This window comes from Phascolarctos cinereus, unplaced genomic scaffold (genome assembly GCF_003287225.1).
Source record: "Phascolarctos cinereus isolate Bilbo 61053 unplaced genomic scaffold, phaCin_HiC Scaffold_2;HRSCAF=192, whole genome shotgun sequence".
Taxonomy (NCBI): Eukaryota; Metazoa; Chordata; class Mammalia; order Diprotodontia; family Phascolarctidae; genus Phascolarctos; species Phascolarctos cinereus.
The window spans coordinates 314,568,004-314,585,883 of record NW_027555625.1 but is presented as its reverse complement, the minus strand read 5'-3'; the positions used below and the strand labels follow the sequence as shown (position 1 = coordinate 314,585,883).

Genomic DNA, 17,880 nt, shown 5'->3' with positions numbered 1-17,880 from the left:
ACAACTGGATGAATTAACAGATCCACCTATCCAACACTGACTATTTCTCTTTTACCATCCATCTTTTACTATCTTTGCCAGTGTGATGGGTCTGGGGGACACCTCAGGGATGTTTTAATTTTTATTTCTCTTATTGCTAATGATTTTGGATATTTTAAAATGTAATTGTTGATAGTGTGTACTTCTTCTCTTGAAAACTTTATTCATAAGCTCTGAACACATACACATACTCAGGAATGGACTCTCAGAGATTTCTGTCAATTCCACATCGATTCTGGATGTCTGACATTTATAAAAAATGTTGAATGAAAAATACGTTTTTTTCTTCTTGTTGTTGTACTTTTATTTACCCAACAAATGTACTTGAAATGATCCATTTTGACTTTTATAATCTCACCAATCCTTAGTCTGGTTATGCATTTCCCCTCTAACCATAACTGTGAAAGACAGGGCCCTTTGTCCTACTCTATTTTTCTTCAGACATTCCTCTTTATGTTTAAATTGTTTATTTATTTGGAATTTACCATGAGATTAGTCCAAATCTGCCTTCCTCTTCCACCCAAAGGCTCTCATTGTCTGTTGGACCCACACAGAATATGACTAATCCCTATTCCCTACAGCAGCCCTTCAAATACGTGCAGACTACTATCATATCCTCCTTAGTCCTCTCTTCCATAGTTCCTTCATTCATCTTATGACACAGTTTATAGAGTCCTACCTCCCCTTCTTGGGAAATCTTCCCTATGTCAAGATCCCTCTTAAAATGTGGTCCAGGGATGAATGCAATACTTCAGATGTGATGTGACCAGGGCAGGGTACAGTAAGACCATCACCTCTCTCTTTATGGATAGTATACCACATTGTTGGTCCACTGCAGTCAGCCAAAATGCCCAGATTCTTTTTTTATGGGAACTGGTGTTAAGTCATATTTATCTTATGCTTTTCAAACTCTAAATAACATTTATCCCTGTTAAATTTTATCTTATTAGGTTCAGTTTATTGATCTAACTTGGAGTCTTTTCTGAATCTCAATTTTGTCATCAAAACATACTAGCTTTGTCTCAGCTGCCAATTCATCATCACTGATTTTATGTCTTCATGCAAATTACAGACAAAAAACATTAAACCCAATGTGACCCCAGACAGAACCTTTTAGCTGCCATTCAAAACCTCTTTCTAAGTTCAACTCAACTCAACAAATGTCTATCAGGTGCTTACTAGGTAGAAGGCATTATGCCCAGAATGGGGGACACGAAGAGTAAAGTAAGGGAGGTAGCAGGGTGTAGTCACTAGAAAAGTGACATAATCTACTAGATTCTAGTGGATATAGTACTAGTCTTGAACTTAGGAAGTCCTAAGTTCAAGTCTGACCTCGAACACTTTTTTAGCCTGGTGACTATGAGTCACTTAACTTCTTTAAACCTCAACTTTCTCATTTGTAAAATGAGGGTCATAATACCTACAGGACCTACCTCACAGAGTTGCTGTAAGGCTCAAATGAGATAACACATGCGAAACATTCTACAAATCTTAAAGTATTATATGTCAGTTATTATCATTAAAAAAATAAAAATTATATAATCACTGCCCTCAAAGGAGCTCACGTTCTAATGGGGGAGTAGAGGTGGCACAAAAGGAAGAGATAACAAGTACTCCTCTGAGGAAGGCTGAATGTCACAGCATCAAGAAAGCCTGGGAAGTACCTAAACAAAGAATCTTCTCCAGCAAGTGTAGATGATATCCATGGAGGGGAGAGAACGGGAGAGGAGAGCTTTGGGCAGGAGATAATATCTGAGTGGAGCCTCAAGGGAAGTAAAGGAGGAGATATTCCAAGCATGGTTATGGAAGGAGCAAAAAATGAGATAAAAAGGGCCTTTTGCAGAGATGGGAGAGAGAGTAGTTCAGTCTGATTGGCTCACAAAATAGGTGGCTAGATAGGTAGACTGGAGCCGAACTTTTCTTACAATTCCAAAATACAACACCGCCCCCCCCCAAAAAAAAACCAGTTCACAGATTTGTCAGTAGTGAATTAGTATGCCTGTCCAGGGGAGTGACAGGTTAGCAGGTAATGGGGAGAAACTAAAAGTTTTTTAAAAGAAACGTGACATAATCACGGCAGTTACTTATGAAGATTACTTGAGCAGGATGGATTGGAGAAGCAAGAGAACAGGTAAGAGGCTTTTGAAATTGCCCAGGCAAGAAGAAATGAGACCCTGGACTAGGACAGTTATGGGAGAGAGAGAAGGGTAGTAGTTTCTGGATGAGATATTGTAGAGATAATAACTTGGCAGAGGTAGAAGTATGGTAAATGTAGGACTTGGGGAAATGATTAGCTGAATGAGACAGGGAAATGTAGAAGAGTCAGAAGTAACTCTAAGGTCCCTAGCCTAGATGAACTGTGAGAATGGTGGTGCAATTAAAAGAGAAGGAGAGAACTTGGTGAGGAGAAGCCGATTTGGAGAAGAGCTGATAAGTTCCCCTCCTGACTATGCTTCTGAATCTCTGGACTTCAACACCATGCCTCAAGAGCTGCATTCTCACCCAGGAACTTCCCTCCTCACCTGAGGCCTCTTCATCCTAGAATAACCATCAGCTCAGCTCCTGTAGCCTTCCCATCCAGAAGTATCCTTTTCCCATTGGTGAGTTCCTCCTTGGGCCTCCATTTTGTGGAGGGGCCCAGGCCAATCAACCTTTTTTTTTCCCCCCCGGTTGGCTCAGCTCCTGAATTTCTGGATTTTAATGCCATAAACACCTTCCCCTGCTAATCCCCACTCTAGCTCCTTTTTGTGTTTTGTCTTCCTCCATTAGAATGTAAACTCCTAGAGCAAGGATTGTCTTTCTTTTTGCTTGTATTTGTATCCCCAGTGCTTAGCATTGTCTCTGGCTCATGGCAATTGCTTAATAAATATATAATGTCTTGGGTTTGGTTTTAAACATATTGAGTTTGAAGGCATAGCAGTTCACCCATATTTTAGGATAATTATGCCTTCAGCCTGTGGAGATAGCTAAAAGGAGGCCAGAAATATGGAACTGAAGTTCTAGCAAAGGTAGGGGGCCTGAGATAAAGATTTAAGAGTAATTTGCAAAGAAGTAATCACTGAAACTATAGTAATATATAAGATCAACAAAGGAAAGAATGTAGAGAGAAGACCTTGGAGAGAACCTTGGGACATATCCACATTTTAAAGAGGGTGAAGACAAAAAAAAGCCATTTAATTTGATGGTAAGGAGGTCCTTAATGCCTTGGAGAGAACAACTTCAGTACAGTAGTGGGGACACATGACGAACTGCAGAGGATTTAGGAGTGGTTGGCAAGAAAGAGGCAAAAGTGCGTGCAGACTAACGTAAGAGTTTGGCAGTGAGGTGGAGGAAAAAAGTGAAATAGATGGCAGGGGTGAAGGGAAAGTTTATTTTATGAAAGAGAGCTCTGAACATGTTTATAGGCTCAGAGGAAGGAGATGAGAAAAAGACTGAAGGTGAATGAGAAAGGGAGATAGATCACAGAGAACATGAGATAGAGGAGTACATGTGGAAAGGGCGGCTTTAATGAGGAAGAAGAAAGGAGGTAGGATAGGCAAGGACACTGTGATGATAAGAAGGATAGATAAAGTTAAAGACATTCACACTGGATGGCCTCAATCTTCTTAGTAAAGTAGGAGGCAAAGTAAATCTTCTGTTAAGGGGAGGGAACAGAGAAGCCAGAGGTAATGTTGGAATGTGGGGCACTTTGGAAAAGGATAGGTTTGGGAAGCGTAGGGGTTTTGTCCATCCACAGGATAACGGGAGGACACTGGGGTCCAGGCGAGTTGATTCATAAAGCAGTAGGAGGTGGAAGAGGTAGGGGGTTAGAAACAAAGAAATGGGAGATTACAAAAGACAAATTCTTTTTAGCTCATGAGGTCCCGTCTCCACTTTCCCTTCATTTTACTCCTTCTGGAGAGGGGAAGGAACAGACAGTTAGTAAGGAAGATATTTAAAACAGCTGCAGGAAGCTGCCTATTCATTGATCAATATGCAAACTTTTACTGGGACAGGAGTAGATACAAGATACATGCAGAGGTACTTTATACTACTTCTGGTCCCAACTCTACTCACTGTTAGATTTAGGGATAATTATTCTTTCGGCCTGAGGACCAGCATCTGACTGAGAGACCCAGAAATAGCCAAAGAGAAAAGACTTGAGAGAAAGGGACACTAATGCCTCATTGGGGTAGGTTGTCAGGAGGAAACAAGGGCTTACCAAGATTCTCTGCCTTATATGTTATCTTCTTGGGCTGGCAGAAGGGCAGTGAGTAATATTCATAGGGCAGCTGAGTTCGAGAACTGGTCAGCTTCACAGCCTGGAGGGAAGAAAAGAGAGAGGGCATTATATTCAGATCAGGCAAACCAATAGGATTTGCTATACTCTTCTTCCTAGATAAAGAATTTTTAATACTTCCTAACCCGTGACACATTCTCAACTAAACTTTTCCAATGGGAGAATGAATAATAACAAATATCCAGATTACAAAAATCAAATGTGAATTATTTAGCTTTTTATGAGGTTCTGATTTTAGTCCTTCAAAAGACCTACATTGTCCTCAGCTGGAAGCAGATTGTAATCTCTGATATCTTAGTATATGGTTTCATGAGTTGCTATGACAAGCCCTCCCCCCCCCCCCAAAATTATCACTTAGTGGCCAACACTTGGGGGATGAAACCTCTCTGCATTTAGCTAAACAGGTTCTTTTCCCTTGGCTTTTACTCAATTCAATGCAATAAACACTTATTAAATGCCTCCTATGTGTCAGTGTGTCTAAGCACTGGAGATACAAAAAGAGGCAAAAGATAGTCCCTACCCTAAAGGAGCACTGGATTGAATGGGGTAGACAACATGCAAACAAATACATACAAAGCAAGTTATATACACGATAAATAAGAAATAACAGAGGGAAGACACTGGAAATAAGAGAAGCTGGGAAAGGTAGGAGGTGGGATTTTAATTGGGACTTAAAGGAAGCTAAGGAGGTCAGTAGTAAGAGTGGAGGAGGGAGAGTATGCCAAGCATGAGGGACAGCCAAAGAGAATGCCCAGAGCCAACAGATGGAATGTCTTGTTCATGGAACAGATGAGGTGAGTGTCACTGGATTGAAGAGTACCTGTTGGAGAGTAAGAGTACCTGTTGGAAGGTAGGAGGGGGCTAGGATATGAAGGACTTTGAATGCCAAACAGAACATTGTGCATTTGCTTCTGGAGGCAACAGCAAGCCACTAAAGTTTACTGAGTAGGGGAAATGATATGAATTGACATGCATTTTAGGAAAATCACTTTAGTGGCTGAATGGGAAATGGATTGGAGAGGGGAGAGACCTGAAGCAGGCAGACCCACCAGCAGGCTATTTAAATAATTAAGATGTGAGGTGATGAGGGCATGCATTAGAGTGGTGGCGGTGTCAGGGGAAAGATGGGGATGTGTTCCAGAATTTGCAAAGATGAAACTGACAGGCTTTGGTAATAGCTTGGATGTGGAGTGAGGGTAAGAGACAGTGAGGAATCCAGAATGACTTCTAGGTTGCAAGTCTGAGGTATTGCCCTTTAAAGTAATAGGGAAAGTAGGAGGGGGACTCGAAGCTGTGTTAGTGTGGAAGTACCAGGGCTTACCCTCCACTAGGTGTACCTTGAAAGAACGCAGGGTCACTTTCCTGTAATGATGAGGGAGTGCTTTTGTGGAGGGAATGTTAGAATATTATGTACGTAATGAGTAAATGTACTCAATACTTAATAAAGATCCAAGATCTCTTTTTTATCTATTAGATAAAGCTACTCTCCTACAGCCACATTTGGGGGCAAAACTGAAACAAAGAGGGGGTTTAGATGGTACAGTAGCAGCAGCAGGAGTTATACTCACCTGTGACTAAACCATAACACCAGGAATTCAAAAACAAAAGCAAAAAAAATCCTCCCGCACAAAAACTAAAATGAGTTAAACTGCATTAAAGAGCTCCAGACCTAGTTAATATCTTAACATCTGGATACATAAAGAGGTCAGGATAGCCATTTATTTGGTCCAAAAGGCCAAATACTAGAGAAATAAGGAGCCATCTAGCACTCTCTTCTCCCATCTAAGAATAAAGAAGTCTTCTGTGAACCCAAGGACTCTGTGTCCCACCTGTTCCTTTTCTCTCTCTCTGAAAGCACAGCTTACACTTACCTTGATTTCTACAGGGTCATTCTGGTGGAAGTTGATTGGTGCAACTCCAGGGACATAAAAGGAACTTGTTCCACAAACAAGAGAGAGAAGTCCAAGCACCTGCGGCAGCAACCAGCCCTGCCAGGAGGAAGAAAGATCAGGCTGGATGAAGCAGGAAGGATCACAGGCTTTTGAAGTGAAGGAGCCTTAGCCCTCATTTAATCTGTTTCCCTCACTTTGATGGGGAAGCTGGGGAGCAATAGGAAGAGTAAGTGGCTTGTGACGCGTAGCAAAGCTGGGATCCAAACTCAGGTATTCTCACTTTGCACCACGCCAGGATGCTTCACCTGCCCAACGGACAGTCACTCAAAATAAGCCTCGACCGATCCTGCTACTGACAAAGTGCTTTTCTCTGCGCAGGCCAAACCATTTCATATTTGCTGTTTTCCAGGGGCTCTATAAGGCAGTCATTTTGCTTCCCATGAAATGGGTACCAAAATGGAAAACGAGAGACGAGGCTAGAGACAGAAGCCAGGCCTCTCACTGTTCTTCCCACTAGTTCATCCTTTCTCTTGACCCATTTACCTAGCAGAAAAGAACACTCAATAACATCCACAGAAATTGGCCACTTCCCTACTCCAACTTCCCCAGGAAGCTGCCTTCTCCATAACAAGTACCTGGAATTCTACCAGTCCGACAAAATGTTTCTGTCATCATTTTCTGCCAACAAACCAGAATTCAAGACACAGAACAAATGTCCCCTTAGACATGAAACTTTTCCTGATCCCATCCACCCCACCACAACCCAGGCAAAACGTGATTTTTCCTTTCTTGGCCCTCATATGACAAACACTTCACACCCTCACTCTTTTATGTTTCTTAAAGCACCTTGTCTGGATCTCTCCTTTGCCCTCATCACATCGATTTTACCCCAGCATATGAGCCACTAGCCTTTGCCCCACTGGCATGTGATTTGATGCTCAGAAGGGTACTTACAATCTCTTTTGGCTTCCAATTTGATTACATCCAATAATTCACTTCAGTCCCACCCCTTCTGAAATGGAATCTTTTGATCTTACCTCAGCTAAGCTGTCCCAGGGAATTCAAGGGCTCCTGCAGGGCTCAAGTTGCAAGGTGAAATGAAGACCCAAAGCTAGCCTATTTTAATCTATATTCATGAGAAAGCTTCAAAACTGACACAAAGATGCAGGAAGCAAAATGGATCACAACAAAGAGGTTAGTTCTCTCTCCACTAAAACTGGACCTCTCCTACCTCCTTGCTTGGAATGGACCCATTCCACATCTTTGCCTATTTAAATCTCCCCTTCTTCCAAAGGCCTAGCCTCCTCCCTTCTCTCTACATTTCACCAACCTCCCTGAAGGCAGACTGTATTGTTCACACTTTACATTTCAGACACTTACTGGGTGCAACACACCCAGTAGGTGCCTAATAAACATTTCTTGAATGAATGAGTAAAAACAAAAAGGTAAGTATGACAACAAACAAGTTAAGAGGCAGAATGACCTTTAGGATAACGGACACTTGAGTGGAATAAATCTCAGGTAACAAGATCACTGTCTTTAAATACCTAAAGGGGTTAGTCAGGCAGAACCAGGGAGTAGAATCAGAGAATCTAGGAATTGGAAGGATCCTCAAAGTTATCTAATGCAATAATTCTCAGAAGACTTCATCCCACTCACAATATCCCCAACAAGGAATGGTCATCCAGGCTTCATTCCATCCGTGAATGGTTCAAATTGGTAGGACACAGGACATTCCATTTCCCATCTCAGTGTCTTTATGCTGGCTCTTAGAATCCCTCATTTCCTTCAAAACTCCATCCAAATGATGAATTTTGAGGAGGAGGGATGAGATATATGCAGAAATAATTGTAATAGAAATAGAATGAAAGAAGCGTTTAGGGGAGGTCAGAGAAGACTAAAAGACTGGGTGCAGGGCAGGAATTTTAAGCTCAGAGAGATAAAGCTTTCCCATGAAGCTCTTCCTGATCTTTCTAGCTATTAGGAGGCTACCCTCATATTCACTTTGTATTTATTTTGTTTATACTTATTTGTGTGCAAGTCCCCCCCCCTTAGGATTTAACAACTTTATTTCATTTCTGTTTCTGTATCTTTAGCACAAGGAAGTAGCTAGATGGCGCAGTGGATACAGCACCGGCCCTGAAGCCAGGAGTACCTGAGTTCAAATCTGGCCTCAGACCAAACACTTGACACTAGCTGTGTGACCCTGGACAAGTCACTTAACCCCAATTGCCTTAAAAACAAAAGAAAAAAGAAAAAAAAAGAATACTTCCGTATCTTTAGCACAAAGTGGATGTTTAATGAATGCTTGTTGATTTACTGGTGAATGATAATGGCCCAAAAACTTCTTCCCTGAAACTTCATTCAACAAATACCTATTTAATTCAGCACCTATGATGGCTTCTAGGCCCAGTGCTGCTATTATTTCCTCTGTAGGACCTTTGGGGCATTAGTTTCCTTTTCAGAACATCTGTAAGGTCTCTTCTATCTTGGACATTCTATTTTTCTGTGTACATGGCCCTGAAATACCAAATTGATTAAGAAGACATTGTTATGTCTGACTTCTAGAAGAGCAGATGAGATCTGTATATATCTACAATGTAAAGCAGAATGTGATAAATGCCATAGAGAGATAAACATAAAGCTGGTCAGTGGCCTGTTACAATTTGGGCAAGATCTCATTTGTATAATAGAACAGGAAGAGCTAACCTTACATTATTATAGTGGAATGAGCACAGGGTCTGGAGTTAAAATACGTGGTCTGAACACCAGCTAGCTTTGCCTTTGTTGTTCAATCATTTCAGTTCTGTCTGACTCTTCATGACCCTATTTGGAGTTTACTTGGCAAAGATACTGGAGGAGTTTGCCATTCTTTCTCCAGCTCACTTGACAGACAGAAAATTGAGGCGAATAAGGTTAAGTGACTTGCCAAGGGTCACATAGCTAGAAAGTGTCTGAGGCCATATGTGAATTCAGGAAGATAAGTCTTCCTGATTCTGGGCCTGGCACTTTATCCACTTCACCACCCAGCTCTGCTACTGACTACCCACTTAAACAACTCTGGGCAAGTCATTTAACCACTGTGGTTCTCAATTATTATTTTTTCTTTTTTTTGTTTTAAATTATTTAAACGAGGGAGTAGACTTGCTGATCTCTAAGGCTTCCTTCCAGGTCTAGATTCTATAATCGTAATAATACCACCGTATAGTTATACAAAACTTAACAGTTTATATAGTTCTTTCACATGACTATCTACCATGAAGGGTTGATGTGAGAAAAATAATTTTAGAGTAATGTATAAATGTGAGCTATAATTATTAGTATCTTAAGCATTACATTTCCAGGAACAGTCTAGACAAAGTAGATCTATCTGATAATTACTACTGTAAAGAGAGATACAGTATACACCAAAAAGAGACAGCAATTTCTAGTCTTACATTTCACACCTAATAAGGATAAATGACATCATTTTCACGAGTCCTTTTCATGGGTGCTTAGCTGGGACAAGAGAAGACTGGGGGAATTTGAATGCTGTCTTCAAATTATACAGATATACCTACACATATACCTACACGTATACATACACACATTATATAGAAGAGTGGAGGAGAAAAAGGAGGGAAGGGAAAAGGGGAAAGGTAAGGTGAAAGGTGACTTACTAACAGGGTTATATACTGGCTGCTGGGATAGAAATGACCTAATTATTATTATGTCTTAGAGTTTGTGATTGGGATGCACCACATATTTGGGGAAAGCACATTTCAAAGGGTTAATAGCTAGGACCTTATGGACTAAAATTCTTTATAGAAGAAGTTAGCCCAAAAGGGCTGGAAAACCCTTAAGATGGAAATTCTCGTACACAAAGACGGAAACAATTCCATGAGGAAGATAAATAAGGTTTAACTGAAATGACTAATGTGGATGTAGAAGGAACTAAGCCAATCGAGATTTTAAAAAGCTATGTACAGCTCAAATCGTGAGGCAGAGCCAAGGTGGTGGAGTAAAAGCAGTGACTTGCTTGAGCTCTCCCCCAAACCCCTCCAAATACCTGTAAAAAAGGCTCTAAACAAATTCTAGAGCGCCAGAACCCACAAAAAGACAGAGTGAAATGAATTTCCTGCCCAAGACAACCTGGAAGGTCGGTAAGAAAGGTCTGTTGCGCCAGGCTGGGAGAGGAGCACAGTTTAGCGTGGGGCCCCGCAGACAAAGATCAGGCCTCAGCGATCCTGGAGCAGGCCTCAGAGGACTGAATCAAGGAGAGCTGTGGTGGTTTCCAGACCTCTCAACCCACAAACACCAAGACAACTTAGAAGATCAGTAGGAAAGATCTGTGACCACAGTGAGAGAGGAGCTTGGTCTGACCCCAGTCCTGGTGTGGTGCCGGCGGCTGCTTCCAGAGCTCTTCGCCCACACGTAGAGTGGGGATCAAGTGGCTGATCAGAGGGGGACTGCAGGGATCTCTTTGCTGGTGCTGAGGCAGAATTCTCTTGCTTTGCCCATGCTTGTCTGGGTCGCAGTTCTGGGTGTGGTCCTGGGGTGAGAGGAGCATTGGCATGGTGGAGCTTGTGGTGATGATGGAGAAAGAATACTCCTCACAGTGCCAAGGCAGAAAAGAGTGCTTATGGTCACTCATGGACCAGAGCACAGGCAAGGAAAGGAGTAAACACCTCGCCTCTGATCATACCACCTTGGAAGAACTGAAAATTTACAGGTCCCTAGAATTATCTCTGAAAACAGCTGCACAAAACCCCTGAAACTTGGGACAGTACATTCTCCACACTAGAAGCAGACCCCTACCTTAACAAAGAGTTTAAAACTCAAGTAACTGGCTGGGAAAATGAGCAACAGTGCAAAAAGAATCAGACCATAGAATCTTTCTTTGGCAACAAAGAAGATCAAAACATAAAACCGAAGAAGACAACAAAGTCAAAGCTCTTACATCCGAAGCCTCCGAGAAAAATATAAATCAGTCCCAGGCCATGGAAGAGCCCAAAAAGGATTTTGAGAAGCAAGTAAGAGAAGTAGAGGGAAAACTGGGAAGAGAAATGAGAGTGATGCAAGAAAATCATGAAAAACAAGTCAACAACTTGCTAAAGGAGATAAAAAAAATACTGAAGAAAATAACACCTTTGAAAATTAGTCTAACGCAAATGGCAAAAGAGACCCAAAAAGCTAATGAGGAGAAGAATGCCTTAAAAAAAGCAGAATTGGCCAAAGGGAAAAGGAAGTCCAAAAGCTCACTGAAGAAAATACTTCCTTAAAAATTGGAATGGAGGGGCAGCTAGGTGGCGCAGTGGATAGAGCACTGGCCCTGAAGTCAGGAGGACCTGAGTTCAAATCCCGTCTCAGACCAGACATGTGACACTAGCTGTGTGACCCGGGGCAAGTCACTTAACCCCAGTTGCCTCGCCAAAATAAATACATAAAATTTAAAAAAATTAGAATGGAGCAAATGGAAGCTAATGACTTTATGAGAAATCAAGAAATTATAAAAAGGTCACTGATAAGAGGGTTCCATATACATAAAAATACTTGGTTTTTTAAATTTTTAAAATTTTTAAAAATTTTATCTTTTTTTTCACAAAAATATTTGTAACAACACTTTTTGTGGTAGCAAAGAGCTAGAAACAAAACAGATGGTTATCAACTGGGGAATGGCTAAACAAACTGTAGTACCTGAATGTAATGAATATTATTGTTATAAGAAATGCCTAAAATGACAAAAACAGAGAAGCATCGACTTTCATGAACTAACGCAAAGTTAGCAAAGCCAAGAATACAATATATACAATGACTATAACAATGTAAATAGAACAACCACAAAACAGTGTGAAACAAATGTTGCAAAATTATAAAAATAAAGTTGGTCCTAATGAAGACATATGAGAATACACTTGCTTCCATTCATATTGTGAATGTCAGATCTTTTTCAATGTATTGATTGGTCTGCTGAATTTTTTTTCTTTAAAAAAATTCTTTGTTATAAGGCTTAGCTTTTTGGGAGAGATACAAGGACAGAAAGGGATCAATAAAAATGTATTTTTATAGCAGATGGAAACAAGGGCAGGTAACAGTTTGTGCGCAGTCCTACAAAACAAGTGTCAAGAGTGCTAAAGCTCCAAATGAACTGAAGCTAGTGGAGGATACTAAAGACAATAAAAAGGAGTTTTCTGCTACATCAGGGGAAATAGAGGGTCAAAGAAGGGATATGGCCAATGCACAATGGGGCAATGATGAATGACAGCAGAGAAAAGGAGAAACAGATCAATTCCTATTTTATTTCTGTTTTCTTTGCCAAGGACAATAATTAGCTTTGCACTAGAAATGACAAAACAAAAAAGATAATATTGAGTTGATACCCACGATAAGCTCCAGATGAATGAACTACATCCTTGGATACTAAAGAATTGGCTAATGTGACTGTGGAGTTATTCACTGTAAGATCTGAAAGACTGGAAAATAGGAAAGGACCACAAGAGATGGGCAAACAAAAGAAGAGTACAGAATCTGTAAAACATGTGAGTTTGATTTTGATTCCTGGTAAAATTCTATTCTAGAATAGATCATTAAAGAGAGAAGAGAGGATTACAAAGATGGTCAGCATGGCTTCGTTAAGAACAGTTCAATGCCCAGCTAAACTTATTTCCTTTTTGGACAGGGTTGCTGTTCTGGCAGATCATAAGAATATTATAGACACAGCTTAGCACAGATCTCAGGAAAGCAATAGATAAGGCATGCTGTCATATAGAAGAGGGAACTTGGCTTGTTTTGCTCTTTTCATTACATTTCGTCTAGTTCCTCATTCAGTGCTGTCAACACAGTAGGTACACCGATGTCAACGTGATTTTAAGTAAGGTGGAAGTTGTCATCATGGTAGACATTGAAGTATCTGACTTTAGGTGGCCCGGGGTAGACAGAAAGATCAGGCCAGATAAACTGGTGTCACACAGTGAAGGCACAAGCTACTGCCCACCAACTCCAGGAATACTCTCACTGCCAACTGGCCCCTTGGCTTTACAGGCTCAAGGTTCTTGTCTGTTCTTCACTCCTACCACCCTAGTCCTTTGAGTCCCTGCTTGCCCCCCTCTTCCGATGTTCTAATACAACATGACTCCAAGAGTTGTATAATCAACTGAATGAAGAATGGGAACATGGGCTTGGACTCTACCCTCCCTACAACAGTCAAATATGGGACTTATCTCCAATACAACTATGCCTACTCTTCACCCATTATGACCCAATACTCCCCTGCTCCCCACCACTTGCAATGTAAGAACAGGCCATTGGCTTCTCAGAATAGTTGTAGCCTGCTATTCTAGCACCCATAGCAGCAGCTGAACAGGTATTGAGAAAATTTCCCTCCTTCCAACTCCTTTTCCTGTCCCTTCCACCTCTGGTCATTTCATGGCTATGGGAAGCACTCTGGGGGCAGTGACCAAAAAAGAGCACTTCCCCAACCCCTATTTTTATTTCAGGTTGGACGGTGAGTCTCACAGTATATTTATACATGTAATTTATAAATAAATGTACATATGTTGAAGATATATGCTAAAAAATATTTTACTGATAGGGGTGCACAATCAAAAAAAATCTGGAGCCTAGCGTTCTTATCTATTGTTTAGTGGATGAGTCTGCCTATCAGACTTCCAGATTATCTGAAGCAGGCCACTTTGCTAAATAAATGATCTTGAAAATCTTGACTCATACCCATCTGAAAACTTTCCTCCAAGACCCTCTCTTCCCAACCCCAAATGGCTAGAGATAAGACATGTTCTGCTTGGCAGAATAAGGGGCAACAGTGGAAGATGCAGAGAAGTAGACTGAGGTTTGCCATAAGGAAAAACTTGCTAACAAGCCAGGCTACAGCAAAATGAAAGGGATAGGCGCCAGGGAAGGTAGTGAGTTCTTTTCCCACTGGCGACCTTCACTCAAGAGCTGGATGGCCACTCGTTAGTACACTGTAGAAGACATTCTTGTTTGTCAGCATGGACCAGGTAGCCTTCTAGATCTCTTTCAGCTCTGATCCTGTATTACTCTGAGACTATCTGGAAGGCTCTCAGAGCAAAGAAGCATTTGCTTTGGTTTGTACTGGCCTAAAGAGCAAAATATAGACCAAAAGATCCTAGTGACAGGAAGTAGATTTCAACTCAATACAAGGCAGGAGCTTCACACATATTACACGTATTGAGTAATTTCTTCCGGGAAAGAATTGGAACATTCCAAACACAGCAAATACCAAATAATTATCACCAAAAATTATCACTATTTTGACAGGTAAGTAGTTGATGCTTAAGTGGAAGTTATTTCCAAATAATAAGTCTTACAATGACCTTAAGGCAAAAAAGTGGACTCCACCATGCCCATAGGAACACCTCTCAGGAAACTCATCATCCAGTGAAACAAAGCCGTGTTACTCACAACTGAGCACCCTCTTACACCCTCTGACTGAAAGGGGAAACAAAGAACTAGGTCTCCATTTAAAGAAGGCTCCCAGGCTAGTCATCTCTTCATTTCCTATTCAGCTACCCTCCTTCAGGCTGGTCTCCATCATGACCCTAGGCAGGTACCTCCACAGCCCTTTTCAGCCTTCTTTTGTATGTCATCTTTCCCCATTAGATAGTAAGCTCCTTGAGGTCAAGGACTGTCTTTCTTTTATTAGTTTTATCCCCAGAGTTTAGGACAGTGTTTGACATATAGAAGATATGTTATTACAACTACAAACATTAACAAATGTTTATTGACTGCATTGATTTACAAGATTAATGCAAAACTAATGGAAAGTAAAAAAATTAGAAAAATATAATGGTGTGCAGTTAAAGCAACTTTAATCTGACTCCCCCTCTGCCCAGTAAAGTAAATTAATGGAGTAAAGGGCATCAACACTGAGTATAAGAATTTTATTAAAAAGTTTAATCAGTGTCAAACAAATGCCCTAATGAGGAGAATAAAAGAACTTATAAACTACCTTAGCTAGCAAATACTTGTTCACCTTGCTAAGAAGAGTGCTGTGGCAACCAAAGGCAACACTGGTTTAAAATAGATTTATTTGTAAAATTTTACAGGAGATAGTAGAAGATCATGAGTACTACATCACATTACAAAACCATAAGAAGCGGTGGAGGGGAAAACAAGTTTAAGGAGATATTAGAGAAATACCCAACTAAGTCATACAAAGGGCTTTTAAAAGGATGAACGTGGAAGGAAATCAATAGACAAAAAATTTTAAAAAGGAAAAGGAAAAGAGCCACTAAAAAAACAAACTTGGAATGTTTTTACCATTTTTACCAACAACTCCAACATGAGAGTCCTGAATGTGCTGCAGAAGAAAGTGGAAATGGCACTGAAGAAAATTAAGATGGAGAAGCAGCTCAATTAGATTAAGAACACACAGAATATGCTTGTGTTAAAGGTGACACAATTCTGAAAGCACTGAGGGACTGACTCTCAAAAGTTACATAAAAGAGGGGAGGATACAAAAGACCTGGAAAAAAAAACTTACCTTATTATTACCCCAAAAGGCAAATGAAAGGATATCAGTAACTACTAAATTCTATGCCCACATTCTCATCTATTTAAGATATTTGTGAGAATCTACTTGGGCACTGATGATATTCTTGACAGATAGGCAAAGGCAAGTAATATTCCACAGCAGCTTATATCTTTTCCATCATAAAAGTGACCAAAAGACACAGCAAATACAAGATCTCATTGTGCTCACTGTTTGACTACTAAAAAGTTTTTGATTTGACAGAGTAAAAAGTTGCCATAGAAATTCTCCTCCAATAAGTGTCTCTCAAGGCAAATGTCAAAATATAAAAAAATACTCTGAAAGATGCAATAAGAGATAACTTTGTTCAATGATTCTCTGATTATTTTTTAAAATTTATTTATTTTTAGTTTACAACATCCACTTATAAGATTTTGAGTTCTAAAATTTTCCCCTTCCCTCCTTGTCCTCCTCCCCAAGATCACATGCAATCTGAAGCTATATATGTAAAATCATATTAAACATATTTCCACATTAGTCATGTTGTGAAAAAAGAATTAGAACAAAAAGGAAAAAACAATGAGAAAGAAAAAACAACAAAAAAGAGAAAACATATGCTTCAATCTGCATTTAGACTCCATAGTTCTTTCTCTGGATGTGGATAGCATTTTCCATCATGAGTCTTTCGGAATTGTCTTAGATCATTGTATTGCTCAGAAGAGCTAAGTCTATCAAAGCTAGTCATCGCACAATGTGGCTATTACTATGTACAGTGTTGTCCTGGTTTTGCTCATTTTACTTAGCATTGGTTCATGTAAGTCTTTCCAGGTTTTTCTGAAGTCTGCCTGCTCATAATTTCTTATGGAACAATAATATTCCATTACATTCATTTACCACAATTTGTTCAGCCATTCCCCGATTGATGGGCATCCTCTCAATTTCCAATTCTTTGCCACCACAAAAAGAGTTGCTATGAATATTTTTGTACATGTGGGTCCTTTTCCCATTTGTTTGATCTCTTTGGGATATAGCCCTAGAAGTGCTATTGCTGGGTCAAAGGGTATGCATAGTTTGGTTGACCTTTGGGCATAGTTCCAAATTGCTCTCCCAAATGCATGTGTTCTAGTTTTCCCACATCTTCTCCAACATTTATCATTTTCCTGTTTTGAATGACCCTCTGATTATTAGAATCATTAATATTATTAACATCAAGTGAGGAATAAAACAGGGAGGAAAAGGTATCCACCACCATCAATATAGGATCCAAACGAGAGGGATTCCCTACAGATGGTAAGATTCTCAAGAGCCTCCTCTTTATGGATGACATTATGCTCATGGTATCTTGCCCCAGAACATTACATAGCCTCTTTCTTTTTTTCTTTTTGGTGATGCAGTGGGGGATGACTTGCCCAGGGTCACACAGCTAGTGTGAAGTGTCTGAGGCCAGATTTGAACGCAGGTCCTCCTGACTCCAAGGCCAGAGCTCTATCCACTGTGCCACCTATCTGCCCCTACACAGCCTCTTAAAAGAGATCTATGATCTCCTAAGGGTTTGGCCTAAATACCACATAAAGACCAAATAGATAAAGAATGCCTATTGTCTATGACTATGGTATGCAGATTATGATGTAACTGGATGGACAATGAATAGAGTTCAGCTATTGGTACTTTTATCTGGGACAGTCACTACAAAAGAACATGTAACAAAGGAAAGAGAGCCACCTGGATCGCCTCTGGGAAATTATCCAGTATTTTCCAAACCTCCTAGAAATAAAAGTCCAAATTCTTTTGGTTTAAAAAAAGAAAGGATAATAATACACTACACTGAACCTGTCCTTATAACAAAGAAAAACATTTAAGCAAAGCCAACTAACATTACATCAGATGGTATATAAAGAATTCCACATCTGTAGTACACCTCTCAGAGGAAGGCATTTCCTTATCAGTTCTTCAGGAATGAGATTATTCATTACAATTCAACAGAGTACAATGGCTATTTAGTATTGTCACTAAAATTATCAGTCATTATGTAGTTTTCTTGGTTTTGCTTTCTTGACTCTGTATTATTTCATTCGAGTCTTCCCATTTTTTATCTGAATTTCTCATATTTCCAATTCCTTATGCTGTAAAAACATATCATTGCATTTATATATTTCTTCAACCACTCCCCAGTTGATGGACAT

The 17,880-nt window shown here is 40.2% G+C and overlaps 1 protein-coding gene across 1 annotated transcript in view; it reads right to left on the bottom strand.

Annotated features, from left to right (window-relative positions):
* Positions 1-17,880, bottom strand: part of TM9SF4 (transmembrane 9 superfamily member 4) — a 68,840-nt gene that overhangs the window by 25,359 nt on the left and 25,601 nt on the right. The window contains 2 exon segments of the mRNA XM_020990722.2: positions 4,241-4,340; positions 6,190-6,306. Coding sequence (XP_020846381.1) covers positions 4,241-4,340; positions 6,190-6,306 — 217 coding nt within the window.